The sequence below is a fragment of the Ogataea angusta genome, assembly GCF_019207475.1.
Source record: "Ogataea angusta isolate 61-244 chromosome Unknown 61-244_NODE_13_length_294202_cov_90.480228, whole genome shotgun sequence".
NCBI lineage: Eukaryota > Fungi > Ascomycota > Pichiomycetes > Pichiales > Pichiaceae > Ogataea > Ogataea angusta.
Genome location: NW_025065227.1, coordinates 1 through 14,980, shown reverse-complemented (window position 1 = coordinate 14,980; position 14,980 = coordinate 1). Strand labels below are relative to the sequence as shown.

Here is a 14,980-nt window from a genome sequence, read left to right as displayed (position 1 = left end):
ATCCGTTGGACTAGTGTTTACTCTTAGCAATCGAACATCAACACGCGAATCTTGAGCTCCACAATGGATCAGAATGGTGTCGACCAGATTGTGGGTTCTCTACAGGTAATCTATAACCCTCAGTCCACCAACGAGAATCGCCACAAAGCTCAGGAATTTTTAGAGACCATCAAACAGATCCCCGAGTCGCCATATTGGGGATACTTGCTGGCACTCCCGGACAATAAATACGACTTCATTGTGAGACATTTCGGTCTGAGCTTGCTCTCCAATGCCATCAAGAGAGACTTTTCCCAATGGGACCTAGAGAAACAGGAAGCGGTCAGAAACTGGGTCATCGAACTAGCCATGAAAGTGGCGCCGACGGACCCTCACTACATGAAGGAGAAAATAGCGTTCTTATGGGTGGAGATCGCCAAAAGATGTTGGGGTCTTTGTCTCTCAAAGGAAGAAGAAGAAATTGCGCTCAAAGATAAATCGTATACAGACCTTGAAAAACTTCAGAGTTGGGCTTCCATGGACGAAAACTTGCTCAGACTGTGGGAGCATTCACTTATCACAAGAGAGCTCTCTCTTATCATATTCCGTGCATTGTTTGAGGATGTTTACCTGCTTGATGATCCCGTGGTGTCGCAGAGAAATAACGTACTGTCATCTCTATGTCCAGAGGTGGTTACGTCCGAGGAAATATTGTTGCTCAAATATGAGCCTAACGAGTCCCTCCGAATATTCGCTGCCTCAAATCAAGGGTGGCTTCTTAGATGGTCCGCGCTTTTGGAGGAATGTATCGACTACATGCTGAGCCATCCTCGATCCGACTCTGATGAAAACTACCGAAATTTCTCCAACCTCGCAGTCAAAATCCTACAAGTTTTCAAGACAAGCTTGTACTGGATCTTACCAATTGCATTTCGCGCAGCTGGCGTGCTTGAGAAGCTCAGTCGCTTGCTGGCAATTGATGATGTTCAAATAAAAACACTCACTGTCGACTGCTTACAGGTTTTATTCACAAGGGCATACTCCGAGGAGGCCGATTTCAACGAGATAATTGGTTCGATTTTCCAGACCGAAGGTCTGGCAATGCTGTTCAAGGTGTTCAAAAGTATACAGCTGGATCCCGATGACGTTGATGAACATAATTATACCCTGCTGAAAAAACTAGTGGAAATGATTGTGGGGCTCAGCGAATATTTCCAGCTCTCTGACAATAACATCAAATTCAAGCTTCCTGAATCCGCAGACGTATTGAACTATTTCAAACTGGTTTTGGAAACCACAAAACACCCATCTTTGGTGATATCAGGTTTATCTCTCCAATTTTGGTGCTCAATGCTGAGAATAGATGAATTGAGCGATAAGCCAGATTTCGAGCAAATTATGCCAGAACTTCTGGATGTAACAGCCAGCAGACTGATCAACTATGCTGATTACGATGACGAGTGTGTCGAGAGAAAGATGCTGAGCATAGATTTCGAGAGCCAGCCTGAGGCCACCACTTTTTTGAACAATTACAAAAAATTGAGCGACGACATTGTGCGGATCATCATATGTAAAAAGCCAAACGATGGGCTGCAGTGGCTCGCAAACAGACTGAACAAATTCTACTCATCTCCAGTGGGCATACAATCGCTCAACGATCCAAAACTGATCTACAAAGGCAAAAACTCTGAGCCGTTCATCTTTGGATACGCCCAGTTTGTCACCATTGAGGCGTGCGTGCGAGGCATCTCGAGGTGGCTTATATGGTGTCAAGACGATGACATGGAGACGAAGAAGGTTTATCTAATCAATCAGGTGGATGAGCTTTGCAAAATGCTGCTGAGCATGACAGTGAAAGACCCAATGCTGCTGAGAAAACAAATCCAGACACTGGTTCAGTTCACACCCCTCTTGAAAGACGTTTCCGGAACCATGTTCAAGGTCTTGGAGAAAGTCATGGAGTCTTGTACATTTGATTATCCTCCTGATGCCGGGGATGATGAACGAGAACTTATTCGTGATTTAAGGACAAGTGGTGGCACAGAGCTCAACAGGCTTGCGTACCTCATGCCGGAGTCTCTGAAGGATATTCTTACCGAGCTGGAGTCGGCCATTGCCGCTATCTTGAGCTCCAAGAAACTCAGCGACCACGAAGCTGTGGCGTTCAAGTCTTTCCTTCTAGTGGTATCTCAAAGATCGTCTATTGACAACAAGGCTCAAAGATTTGCTAATATAGTCGATCCAGAGCTTGTTGCGTGGTCCAATCCTGCAACAGAAAAGGGACTGCTGGAATTGCACTGGTTCATGGAGAGACTAGGTATTGTTAGAATTGCGGACTATTTCCAATCGAGGGGAATCACCGCAGACACAGATCTTCTGGAAGCACAAATGGATGAAAGAGGACGAGCGCTGAAGAGCGAATTAAAGGATCACTGGTCATCAGTCTTCCCAATTCGTGCGACAAGAATTTTTATTCAATACAGTATTGAGAAGTTGGATCATCAGTCTGAAACCTACCAAGATTTGTTGAAACTTTGGAAGCCAAGAATCAAGCCAATCCTGCCACACATTTTGCAGCTCATCTACCAAATCCAGGCATACCACAACCCTGCTAATTGGTCTGGCCTGCCGTCCGAAGTGCAATCCTTCGTAAAGTACAGTTGCATGGAGAGATTCTGGCAGCAGGGTGTCTCCATTCAGTCCAAGGAATCGTTCATGGACGAAAGCGTTAAGGCTATGCATACATTAAGAGATTTCGCCGACAGCGTTGGGCACATCGTGAGGTATACGAGAGAATACGCTTATTTGACAATCAGCTCGATTTCGGAGCTCGAAGAAACATTATACGAGATTCCAGACTGTGCCAATCTGTTGTGGAAAGCCCTGACCGGCGAGTCCGTGGGTATCACTCTTCATTCGTGGAGGCACATGATCAATCTTGTGATTCGGAATGTGATAAAAAACTGTCCTATTTCTCACCTCGATTCCTTCATGGTCCAGCTCTTGCCCCAGGTATTGAATACCATTGACTCGCTGCTTGTTTCCAAGTGGGACGTTGTGTTCCAGAAGGGACTGCAGCTAGAAGGCAACGAGAGCGACGAGCAGCTGAGCGAGGAAATGATGGAAGAACACATGCTCAGGCAGCTCACTGCCGTTATCGACAGGATGCTCATTGATCTTGTTGGCCAGCAGGCGCCAACAAGCCTGGTTGAGAGACAATTGAAGACCAGAGAAATCATATTCAGGGATTTGAACCTGCTTGCACCTCTACTGAATTTGCTGTGCCACATTATCAGCTTCAAGGATACGAGATGCTCGTTCAATGCCATTTTGATAGTCAAGCACATGATTCAAGATCTTGTCGCCTTGAATAACGACGACGTCGACAAGTATCTCTCGGAGCATGTGATCGAGACACTCTTGTCTGTGCTTGTTGATAAGTTCTACGCCGACGCACACCCCGAAGCTGCCTACACGTTGACTCTGCTTTACATGGGCTTGAGGTTCAAGTCGTCGTATCCGGCAATGATTCTCCAGAAATGCCTTAATCTAAGCAACAAGGAAATGACCGATTTCGAGCTGCTTCTAATGAACTGTAAAAAGCTCAGGGAAAGACGTAACTGCTTACTGCAGCTGGTCGAGAATGCAAGCGATCCAGGAAACAACAACGAAGAACAGAAAATGAGAGATCGCAAAAAGCAGGTAGAGACTGCTCAGCAACGAAGAAGCAAAAAAGGAGCCGAAGGGGACGTTATGGACGACCCTCTCACAGAGAAAACACTAAACAACATGTTTGGAGAGGAAGTGCAATAACTGAAGTGTTATATACCTTATTAATTTGCTGTTTCGTGCGGAGTTTTCCATATATCGTTCAGGGTGTACACGGCGTTTTTTTCGAGCTCTTCGTTCCAGTTTGGGTACATTTTTTTAAGGAAATCGATAAAGCTATCTTGGTCTAGTTCTGCCATTGTGCGGCGTCCTATTGAGTAGATGATCATGTTGTCGTCGGAACTTCTGCTGGCGGACGTGATGCGTCGCTGGTTCTTTGATTGTGTCTGTGTCACGTCGAGCTGATTTAGATATTCCTGTTTGACCATGAGAAGCAGAAACTCCGGTACCGTTGTGCCGAGCAGCTCCACAGTTCTCGTTTCGCTGAAGTTGAGCTGGAACTTCGTTTGCAAGATGTTGAGTAGGTCTTGCTTGTTGACATTATTTTCATTGAGCAGAATGATAGCTATTATGAGCATCTTGAAGCCCTGAGCTATCAAGTCAGATACAGGCTTGGGCAGGTTGGCGCCAGTTTTGTAGAGAGCAGAGGAGTTTGTGGACGGCTCCTTGAGATCCGACAGCGAGGCAATTGGCCGTGACTGTGACTGGAAGTACTTGTAGATCTCGTCCTTTAGCGACAACGGTAGCTTGTTCACCAAAATGTAATCATCAGAGGACGCGTTTTTTGTATCTTGTCTGGGCGGGAGTTCCACAAGCTCCATCCCAAAGACACGCTCCAGCGTCTCCCTGATGTTGGGCAGCAGGTCTTTCTTAAACTGTATACCATGGCCTTTCTCTCCCTCGACCTCCATTATTTTTGCTGTCAGGCCCTTATTCAAGACCTGGTATTTGCTTTCCATCGCCAGTAGGGAGCGAACAAACGCCTTGGTGAGTTTCTGGACGCGCTGCTGTTTCACAGAAGCCCTGGACGACGCCACGGATCGGTTTTGAGGACCCGTTTCCTCAGAGCTATCGCTGGAATTGGACTCGTCTGGCCCATTCGACTGCGACGTCTGAACCCTTCTTGACTTGCGCACGGGCTCCACGTAGTCGTCGTCCTCTTCGTACGCGTCGAAACTGTTCCTTCTCCTGGCCATGCCTATTGATCAGAGATAAACTTTTTCGGGTCGATCGTCCTTTCCAGTTATCTTTGTTTGGTGTTTCATGTCCTCTGTCACTGACCCTTACGGCGGGTCCAATGAGCACCACCAGTCGGGAAGAACGCGAAGGATCGTGTCTCTGGTGTTCTCGTGCCTTGTGGCCATGGCTTCGGGTACTCCGTATCTTTTCGGCATCTACTCGCCCCAGGTGATGTCCAGATGCCATTTCACCGCGGAGGATGCCAGCTTTTTGACGTTTGGCTCCACGTTGGGTTCCTCCATTGGCGGACTGGCTGCTGGGCTGCTGATCGACAAGTTCGGACCCAAATTTGCGATATTTCTGGGGGCCATACTGGAGTCTGGCGCATTTGTGATTCTGTATCTGACATACAAATTCCAGCTCCATCATCTGTGGCTCCTGGAGATCGCCATGGTTAACGTTGGATTTGGCTCGGTACTTCCGTATTTTGCAACGTTGAAGGTAGCCACCATCAACTTCCCCAAACACAAGGGCATGGCGAACGCCTGTCCAGTCTCAGCTTACGGCCTGGCTGCCCTGATGTACGCTTCCATATCCACGGTGTTCTACGCGGGCAACACACAGGGCCTCCTCAAGTTTATCGCGATTTTCTCTGGCGTGGTCATTGGCATGGGATTTTTCTTTATAGACATCCACGAGCCGGACGAGAATGCTCAGGACGCTGAGGACGAACCGTCCGGGATTAAGTACCTGCTCAAGGGCCATCGCGGCTCGTTTGCACAGCTGAATCTCGTGCGACGGAGCTCTAACTCGTCCTTATTCTCGTCGACGTCAGAGGTTTCCTCACTGTCTGTGTCCACAACGTCTTCTGGGACCTCTACCATCACTAATAACCCGATTTCAATCACCAGTGCGCAAAATAAATCCCCATATTCGTCGCGGCCTAGCAGCTACTCGCCGATATCGTCGTCTCCGGTGGAGTTCAAGACGAAACAGTCGCTAGCTCGTGCAAACTCCTACAGACTAGGCTCCTCACTGAGCAATTCGCCCCGAAACCCAGGATGGCTTGGAAACGCGTCTAAAAAAAATGTCAAGGAAGAGGCTCTCGTTGACGAGGACTCGCCTCTCAATCCTGGCAGCGACTCATACAGTGCATCAGTGCTGAGCATGCCTCAAAGTCAGCAATCGGAGGTGCTCGAGACAACTCCTGCAGACGAGCTAGCAGACGCTATCAAACGGAAAAAAACCACGCACCGCACCAGCAAGGAGCACATCCACTGGCTCTTCAAAAATAGAACATTTGTCTGCCATTACGTCCTGAACGCACTGTTCTGTGGCAGTGGACAAGTGTACATTTACGGGATTGGATACATTGTCAAGGCGCAAATGAACAAAAATCCAAACTTCACCAGCGATCAGATCTCGTCATACCAGGCACTCCAGGTTTCCATTATATCACTGTGCAATTTTCTGGGCCGGATGCTTGGAGGCATTTTCAGCGACTACCTACACAAGAGCCTGAATGCGCAGAGACTCTGGGTGATTGTGGTCTCCGTTGTCTGCGGGATCTTGGGAAATAGCACGCTGCTCCTATTTGACAACGCTCGTTTCCTCTCTCTCAGCTCTACCTGCTTCGGAATCAGCTACGGCGCCATCTACGGCGCCATGCCTGCGATTGTCGCTGATAACTTCGGAGCTAGACATTTTGCCACCTCGTGGTCTGTCATTGGAACAGGCTCGGTGGTGGCTTTTTTGATGCTAAGTGACTATTTCGGCAAAGACTACGATAAACACAGCCAGTATCTGGAGGACGGAGACGGCAAGCTTGTGCGGATGTGTTTGAAGGGCAGCCGCTGCTACCAGAACGTGTTTGGCATCAACCTTTTCATCGGCTGTATCTTGCTGGTGAGTTACTGCGCTATGATCTACTGTGCGAGAAAGAAATAGTATTCAGTTCATCCACTCCGTACACCTAAATATTTTATTTATGTTTAGACCCTCACAGCACCGTCAGATATCGCTCAAGTCGATTCTCGCGTCGTTCAAGCGGATCCGGAACATTGAGGAGGTCAATGAGCCGCTCAAGGAACTTCCTAAATCTACCGGCTCGGGCGCATTTGTGGAGCCGGTGGACTTTGAAGTCCTGGGAAAGACTTCGACCATGCTAAATATTAAACTGCCCAAATCCTCGATCCTCAATCTCCGCTACAGCAACGCAAACCAGTCCGTGATAGCGTTGAACGGCAAGGTTTCGTCTTTGGTAGTCGAACTGGGAAAGCTCGAAGGAGGCCTAATTTTTCAGCGGTGCTTCAACACCTCAGGCCCCTTGTCGATCTTGATGGCCAACAAGCTGCAAAATTCAAACTTTACGGTAGTCAATGTGTTAAAGGACACACATTGGACAGTGAGAAGAGACGATTTAGTGGCCTGGACGGGCAATTACATTGACTTGATAGGAGAGAGAAAACTGGTGAAGGTGGCAGGATCCGGCAAGTTTGTGCTCAGTTCACCAGGGCAGACACTCCAGTTGACCCTTCAGGACGGCGAGACTGTGAGCATCAACCCTTCGAGCGTCGTGGCATACACGGGAGAGACCCCTGCTGGACCTAGAAGCATAGTCGATTTTGCAGTTCCGGGGATATCTTGGCTTACAAGAGTGTCTGACGCGTGGGCCTCATTAACATCGTACGTTTCCGACAAGTTCGAGATCCGAAAACCCCAGATCAAAATCCATCCCTGGTTAAGCAGTGCTTACTCGCAGACAGCAGGCCTCGTAAAGAGAGCAGTGAACCGGCTGGTGACAGGTAGTCCTGATTATATGATCGAATTCTCTGGCCCGCGGACTCTGTTGATCAGCAACGGGATCCACCTCAAGGATAAAATCATGACTGAGGAGCAGATACAAAAACTGAAAAAATTAGACTAAATAGATTTATTCACAATATCATGTCTCGAATTGTACCTCGATTGGCACGCTTGCGCACGCGACCCTCCCTTAGTGAGTACCAAGAGATTGAGACAAGACTCAGAAGCTTGCACTGGAACCTTCTTGACGACTCGATATCCGCCTATCCGGCAAAACAATTGTATGCCACTTTGCAATCAATGATCGATCCCACAGCTCGATTTATGAATGGCAACATGGAAAGTTTGAATAAACGCTTTTGCAAAGGGAAGGTGGTTCCTTACGGATACTCTATGATCTACTGTAACCCCATCTCTGGCGAGAACGAGCTGGGATTCGATGGCTTCGACAATTACCATGCTCCGTGCAGTGCAGATAAAGACTACTTTTACAGGCGGATGTGGGTTGCAGGAGGTTTTCAATTCAATCCAGACAGGCCCCTGAAGTTTGGAGATGAAGTTCGTTTTACCGAGACCGTGGATAAAATGAGACAGTACAAGCGACTAGAGCAAATTGGAGTGGACTACAAACGCGAGTACAAAGTGGACAATGTGTGGTCAATTATTGAAACGAGAAAATTGTACTATATACAGAGAACATACACAGAAGAGAAATATCACCTTGTTGAGGATTCTGAGCCTGATCACACTGCAATGATTGTCCCCTCTACAGTGTCCATCTTTCGATCCAGTGCATTAATGTTTAATTCTCATCTAGTCCATTACAATCCTATCTATGGCTCTCGGTACGAAAACTATCCCTCGATAATAGTTTCTGGGCCATTGATGGTCCAGCTGATGCTCCACTTTTGGCAGCAGCACAATCCAAATGCCACAGCACTTTCACTAAAGTACAAAATCATCAACCCATCATTTGCCAACGAAAGAATCAACCTGTGCATTAGGAAGACATCAGAGCACAGACACAGACTTTGGGCAAACAGCAGAGATGGTGATCTCTGTTTTGTGGCCGATCTAATCATTGCATAAGCTTATTCAAAGCTATTTCGCGGTCTCTCCATTTCTGCCATTTACGGGGACTCTTTCTGTCTAAGTCACAAAGCAGTGCTTTCGAGGAGTCCAAGTCTATGAAAACGGTGACGTCGCGCATCGTCATGGTCTCGCACAATTGTTCGTCAACATCCACCTCGCTTTCCAGAGACATTAGTTTCTGATGGACATTTGGATAACGAGCCTGTATTGAGGCAAGGGTCTGGAACAAGAGGATGTTTGCTTGCACTGCATCTTCAATTGGCAGGTACGGACACCCTCGATTTAAAGCCTCATGTTCAACCGCTTCACACCACTTATGTATGCCGTCAGTCGTTAGCAGTTGTAGAGGACAGACGATGAATTTCTCGCCTTTGGATAACAGGTGTGCACAATTGCGACAGGTCCGATTTGAACCCGGATCTAGCCATTTGGGCTTCAGTTCCAGCAATCGGCGAGCTCCCAAGCTTAGAATGATGTGCTTGTTAAGAGCAATTTCACGACAATCAGACTCCTCGAAAACGTTGTCCATGAGTAGGCCATGGGTGTCTGGTTTGAGTTTCAAGCCGTCTTTTTCGAGTTTATGAATAGCCCCTGGCTCTAGCTCAACAAGTTTCGTAGGTATTATCCATCTTTTGAGGGAAGAAAACTGATGCATGTATTCATATATTTCCTGTGTTGTGTAGTCCTGGCCAGCCAGTCGAAGCCTGAGAACAGTACCAGCAAGCTGCGGATCCTTCCCCTCATATCGGAACACTGCGTTGGCAGATCCTTTACGAAAGTAGGAAAAGAAATCAAGCTCCATACTTTACATTTTAATTCATTACGCACAGCCTGAAAAATATTGATCTATTGCAGAGATATTATATCTTTGTACACCTCAACGTATGAGTTTTTGCCCAACTTTTGCATGATTTGCTTTTTCCTGTCGTTATTGAATCCAATAAACCGATGGAACATGTTGAGTTCAATAAACGGTCTTTTGACTGAGGGCATGAGCTCCGTCAGACCTCCAATGGCGTTGGATTTCGGATTCAGACCAAGCCAATGCAGCTCCTTGTCGTAGAGATAATTTTGAATCGAGTACAGTCTTCTGTACTGGTACTCGTTGACCGGCATCACTTTGTAAAATGAGCCGTCGATATTGCTGCCGATGATCTCGTAGCCCAAGTCGTCTTCGTGGTTCAGCGTGCTCACCATTGAAAACAGGGATCTGTCTCTTGCAACCGAAATCATTTTTGTTGTAAGCGCATTCGAACGTAACAGCGACCGGCGCAAGAGCTTTAGACCTTTCATAGAGTTCCCGTCATAAGGATCATATTGTAGCAAGTGGAACACAGAATCTTCGTCTGCCACCAAGATATGCAGATTTCCGTCGTGCACCAAAAAGTCAGCAGCTCGCAATTCAACATCCTGCTCGTCTTTTCCAAAATGCAGCATTCTGTACGGAGCGGCATCGAAGCCATAAAGCGAAACACTCTGAAATGCATCTCCTATGAGTACGAGGTTCTTGAAAGTTTTCACCTCCTTCGAATATATGGACGTGTCGGTGAAGGCAACAGGAGCCACATTGTCGTCTTTCTGCAAAGTACGAACAAGCATTCTTTGTCCTTGAACAATTGCAAAACGACCGCTAATGTTGCAAATGGAGAGTACAGGACCTCTTGCTGTCTCTGATGTAATCATTTTCAATCTATTCTTTGCTTCTGGTCTTCCAGGCTCCGGAACGATATCGATCACCTCGTAAATCTTCCAAGATCCATGTGTAGCGAGATCCTCATTTCTGCATCTTGCGGTTCCAATTAGAACCACTGTTTTGGTCGCAATGGTCTCCGAAACCTTCACTTCAATCACCTCAATCGACGTCACATACTCATTGTCTTCGAGTTCAATCGTATCGATGATTGTCCAATTGGCAGGAGAAACCAAGTGAACCGTACCCTTTAAAGATGTCGACTTTAGCTTTCTATCATCCCGTAATCCAGGGAGTGGCTCTCCATCCTCATCGACAGGATTGTAGGGACCTTCCTCCAAGGTGGATATGATATAGGTGTTTGATAGAGAGTGGTATCTAATCTTGTTGATTGTCTTGTCTCCAATCGTGTACTTGGCTATTGGCAACCTGTTCGAATAGGTGTAGCTGCTATCTAATTGGCATATACGACAGGCTTTGGTTTCGTCAATCGAGATCACACCGTTCGGACATCTATCAGTGTTGTACTCGGCGAAGTAGAGCGAAGATCTTTTGGTGAACTGTAGCATCCGAGGAATACTATTGTGCTCCTTGAGTATCACAAATGCACTTGCCCCAGTCACTAAGACAGCTTTGTACCCTTGGAAATTGTCCACGGTGATGAGGTATCTTTCAATCTTCGTCGCGTGAGCATAAGAATTGTCCGGAGCACCGACAATCGGGAACTGACACATTTCGTTGATCTTCATCAGCTTGTATGTTCTTTCTATAGGATCGAAGAATGTTTCGTAGATGAGGACCTCTCCTCCAAAAGTTAATGCAACGAGATAATCCTTAGAGCTGGAGCTGTTACCAAGTTTCGTAAACATGATTTGCTTAATAATGGGATCCACATCTGCTTCATAATTGACATCCATAGGATTCAGGGTCAGAAGCTCTGGAAACTTGTGAATATCTGTGAACTCAAACACTTTCTCCTTATGATCCTTTTGGAATACCAACAATCGATTATCGGCTGTCACGAGCCAAAAAAGAATTTCGCTCTTGCTATTTTCTGTTTCGCTCACAGGCGTGCCTTCAGAATCTCGTTTGACGGCACCGCTACCCAAATGATTCAGCAACGAGGACTCGCAAATCCACCCATTGGTGAAAATCAAGTAGTTCAGCAGTGCCGGCAAATCAAGCTTCTCAAGTTTGTCTCCCTTAAATTCTAAAATATCAAGCTCACCACTTTTCATAATCACTACAATGTAGTTGCCGTAGATGAAAGTAGAGTTGATTTCAAAATCATACTCTAGCGCGACAACCTCCTGGAACTTGAATGTGAAAACTGTCACTTTGTACGGCGTCACCTGGACGATCCGGTTCTCAGCATCTGTGGTGATCGTGCCAAACTGAAGAGTGTATTGTTTATTGTTGAAGTCCTTGGAGTAGAGATTCTTGTAATTCTTATTCACTTGGAACACTTCTGTCTTGAAGTTTGTGAAATCGGTTGTGATGAGATATCTAGTGAAGCCGCTTTTGTTCGTCAAAGTCCACACCTTGTCGACATTGGAAAATTTCAACGTCGACTTCACGATAGGCTTGATGGTTGGAGAGTACACACAAGCACAGCTATTCCGGCCCACTCCACAGGCACCAACAAGAACATCTTCATTATAGTTCGGATTTGGCAGCCCCATGATTTTCTGCTCTGTGGAAACTCTGCCTATAGAGAAATCGACTAGAGGCCCACAGTTTTGTATACTGTCCATTTTCTTGAATTGCGAGTTGATCAGAGAGCTCTTGAGACTTTTTTGGTCTTCCTCATCGTATAGCCAGTCATCATCATCCTTAGTCTCTTTTTTGCCACCATTCTGCTCTTTAGTTTCCTGAGGAAGCACACCACTCTTACTGCTAATCCGGATAAGTAAAGAGTCCCCGCCTTGACAGCAAACAAAAAAGAGGTCTAATGAGGGAACGCTGGTGATCATTATCGGATGGTTTACCGCTATGCCTTTATAATTCGCAGTGTCGACTTTTTGAAGACCAGTGATAGTGGAGTTGCCTCCAATTTTCTCAAAATTCAACTGGTAAAACTCGCCAGACTCAGTGATTATCAGAACCTGGTCTTCTTTCACAAGCCCAACACGGGAGTTTTCTAACATTAAATCGAGCGACGACTGATCTTTGAGCTTCAAATTTGAAATGTCGGTGAAATACTCGTTTGTATAAACACCTCTGATAGACCCAAGGGAATTGACATGGATAATTTCGTTCGACCCAACCAGTAAAAATCCATTCGTGGGACTTTCTAGAGGACATATATAGTCAATGTCGTAAGGCAAGTTAGTAAGTTCCATGATGGTGGAGGCTTTCTTATTTTCAAGATCCAGCGACAGAACGATCACTTTCAGCGTATCCTTGGCCTTGGAGAGGTGTCCAGCCCATGTCATTGTCTCAGGGGCATATAGGATTGCCATCGTGGGCTCCCTATAGGAATGCAAAAATTGATAATCCACAATGTTTCTGATATCTGGATATAGAGAAGAGGCATTTAGAATAAAGCTCTCCGTAAAAAGCTTCTTTTTCTTTTTCACGTCCTTAGCTTCTTCTGCATCATCTTTCAGCTCTTCCTCCTCCAAGTACTCTTTGTAGAATGGCAGGAAAGTGAACAGCTCGTTGAGTCGTAAACATGTGCATAGAGAGTTTGGGTCGGTTCTATGCTGGATACTAGTCTTCTCGAGCTTTTCCACCGTCAATGCATCTAGCGCTGTATCGTAGTAGTGTAAGCTGACAGTGGAAATGGCATGCAATTGAGGATCCCATTTGATAACAGACACTTTTGCCAATTTCGTGGAAATTATCAAGTAGTCCAACGACTCGTTCTCGTTGGATCTGAATTTGTCTATGTTGATTATTTGTCCATTCAATCTGTACTCGCCGATAAGCAGAAGTTTATATCTAAGCTCCTGAATCAGATTGGTCATAAGCGCGTCTCCCAAAAACGACTCAGATTCACCGAGCATCTGATTTATCTCGTTGTCTCCTTCGTCGTCGTCGCCATCCTGCAGTTCGAGTTCGACGATTTCAAAGATCTGAAGCATATTCCCTTTGGACACAACTAGATTGTGGCTTTTGGGAGATACAAAGTTGCAATAAGTCGAGCCCAGGCATGTTGTGGGGTCGACGAATTGGTGAAAAGTATTCATATTAAACAAAAAAAAAATATAATTTCTAAACAAACTTATAAAAAGGTGAGAGCGTTTTCTTAATTGGCTTTCTCAGTTTTCCAACCATAAGTTGTAGCGAGTCTCTTTGCCAAATGCTCGCCAGCAGTTAGAGAGACTCCGTGCTTGGCGAGATAGTGAGCAGCTCCCCGTCCAGAAATGGAAGAGACTTTCTCAGAGGGAACCGGCTCCAATAGGGTGTCGTCAGCCGGATGGACGAACAGGACAATCGAGTATCGTGGCTTTCCTTCCAGTAATAGTTTGCGAGGAAACCTGACCCTGTGCACTGTGCTTTTCAGGAGGCCATTGGTCCAGTAACACAGCTGATCCGCAATATTAACAATCAAAGGAGGAGCCTGGCCGAGTTTTTGGTATTTTGGAGAGGCCGGGACAAATGGGACCGCTTCCCACTTCCGGCTCACCGGCGACAGGATTTCGAGGCCGTCCTCGTCCTGTCTCTGCAACAGCAAAGTCACACATCCATAATCCGTATGGGCTCCTGCAACATTGATCTCCCCGCAAGTCTCCAGGTCTTTCTCGGTCATTCCTTCCTTCACCGGAGATGGATAGTGTAAAAACCTAAAGGTTGTGCCGCTGGGCCTGGTTGGATCATGACGGCTGGTGAACCAATCCATACCACCTTCCGTCTCATCGATCTGTAGCCCCATGGCCATCAAGCGCAGCATACTGAAGAGAGACTCGCGGAGTTTGATCAAGGTGGCTTGAATAATCTTCTTGTTTTCGGGCTTCTCGAAAACAGAGGGAATCTCGTCGCTAGTAAGTTCACCTTTACTCATATCAACCTTCGCAAAATTGAACGCTTCTTTGGGGTCACCAATAGGCTTTCCCAGATCGTCCTCTTCGAGATTCTCAACGCCGATTCCGGTGTAACCATGGTTGGACTCGTCGATCTTATATTTTTGTTTCTCCTCGAATGGGAGTTGAAAAAAATCTCTAGATAAGCCAAAAAGCTGATCAACTTGCTCTTGGCTGAGCCCGTGCCCTTCAACCATCAAGAAACCTTGTGTAGAGGCAGCATGAAGGAGCTTATCAGCAGTTTGCTGGTTGATCTCACTGATATCGACAATTTCCAATGGGTTCTCAGCAGCAGTCATGGAGGCAGGTAATACTAATCGTCGAGATAATAATTATTTTTCTCGCTGATAATCAAACGATTTTTTACAGGTCGAATATTTTATAGAAGAAATTAAAATGAACAGAGACTTATACATTGAATATATACGTCACCTAAGGTCAGATTGCATCAGCTTTATTTCTTAGCAGCCTTTTGAGCAGCCTTGGTGACCTTTCCGGCACCAGCAGCAGTCTTGTCAACAGACTTGATGACACCGACGGC

The 14,980-nt window shown here is 46.3% G+C and overlaps 8 protein-coding genes across 8 annotated transcripts; 4 read left to right on the top strand and 4 right to left on the bottom strand.

Moving 5' to 3' along the window:
- Positions 1–63: 63 nt before the first annotated feature.
- KL928_005148 (uncharacterized protein) lies at positions 64–3,792 on the top strand (the record flags this gene model as incomplete). Its single annotated transcript, XM_043205925.1, has 1 exon — positions 64–3,792. The coding sequence occupies one exon, from the start codon at positions 64–66 to the stop codon at positions 3,790–3,792; it is 3,729 nt and encodes a 1,242-aa protein (XP_043057388.1).
- A 20-nt stretch (positions 3,793–3,812) lies between these two features.
- Positions 3,813–4,844, bottom strand: KL928_005147 (uncharacterized protein; the record flags this gene model as incomplete). Its single annotated transcript, XM_043205924.1, has 1 exon — positions 3,813–4,844. One exon carries the CDS (start codon positions 4,842–4,844, stop codon positions 3,813–3,815), a length of 1,032 nt encoding a protein of 343 aa, XP_043057387.1.
- A 67-nt stretch (positions 4,845–4,911) lies between these two features.
- Positions 4,912–6,774, top strand: KL928_005146 (uncharacterized protein; the record flags this gene model as incomplete). Its single annotated transcript, XM_043205923.1, has 1 exon — positions 4,912–6,774. The coding sequence occupies one exon, from the start codon at positions 4,912–4,914 to the stop codon at positions 6,772–6,774; it is 1,863 nt and encodes a 620-aa protein (XP_043057386.1).
- A 40-nt stretch (positions 6,775–6,814) lies between these two features.
- KL928_005145 (uncharacterized protein) lies at positions 6,815–7,753 on the top strand (the record flags this gene model as incomplete). The annotated part of the gene is made up of 1 exon (XM_043205922.1): positions 6,815–7,753. One exon carries the CDS (start codon positions 6,815–6,817, stop codon positions 7,751–7,753), a length of 939 nt encoding a protein of 312 aa, XP_043057385.1.
- Positions 7,754–7,773: 20 nt separating this feature from the next.
- KL928_005144 (uncharacterized protein) lies at positions 7,774–8,636 on the top strand (the record flags this gene model as incomplete). Its single annotated transcript, XM_043205921.1, has 2 exons — positions 7,774–8,288; positions 8,450–8,636. 2 exons carry the CDS (start codon positions 7,774–7,776, stop codon positions 8,634–8,636), a joined length of 702 nt encoding a protein of 233 aa, XP_043057384.1.
- Positions 8,637–8,710: 74 nt separating this feature from the next.
- KL928_005143 (uncharacterized protein) lies at positions 8,711–9,526 on the bottom strand (the record flags this gene model as incomplete). The annotated part of the gene is made up of 1 exon (XM_043205920.1): positions 8,711–9,526. One exon carries the CDS (start codon positions 9,524–9,526, stop codon positions 8,711–8,713), a length of 816 nt encoding a protein of 271 aa, XP_043057383.1.
- Positions 9,527–9,570: 44 nt separating this feature from the next.
- KL928_005142 (uncharacterized protein) lies at positions 9,571–13,500 on the bottom strand (the record flags this gene model as incomplete). Its single annotated transcript, XM_043205919.1, has 1 exon — positions 9,571–13,500. The coding sequence occupies one exon, from the start codon at positions 13,498–13,500 to the stop codon at positions 9,571–9,573; it is 3,930 nt and encodes a 1,309-aa protein (XP_043057382.1).
- A 164-nt stretch (positions 13,501–13,664) lies between these two features.
- KL928_005141 (uncharacterized protein) lies at positions 13,665–14,738 on the bottom strand (the record flags this gene model as incomplete). Its single annotated transcript, XM_043205918.1, has 1 exon — positions 13,665–14,738. One exon carries the CDS (start codon positions 14,736–14,738, stop codon positions 13,665–13,667), a length of 1,074 nt encoding a protein of 357 aa, XP_043057381.1.
- Positions 14,739–14,980: the final 242 nt, after the last annotated feature.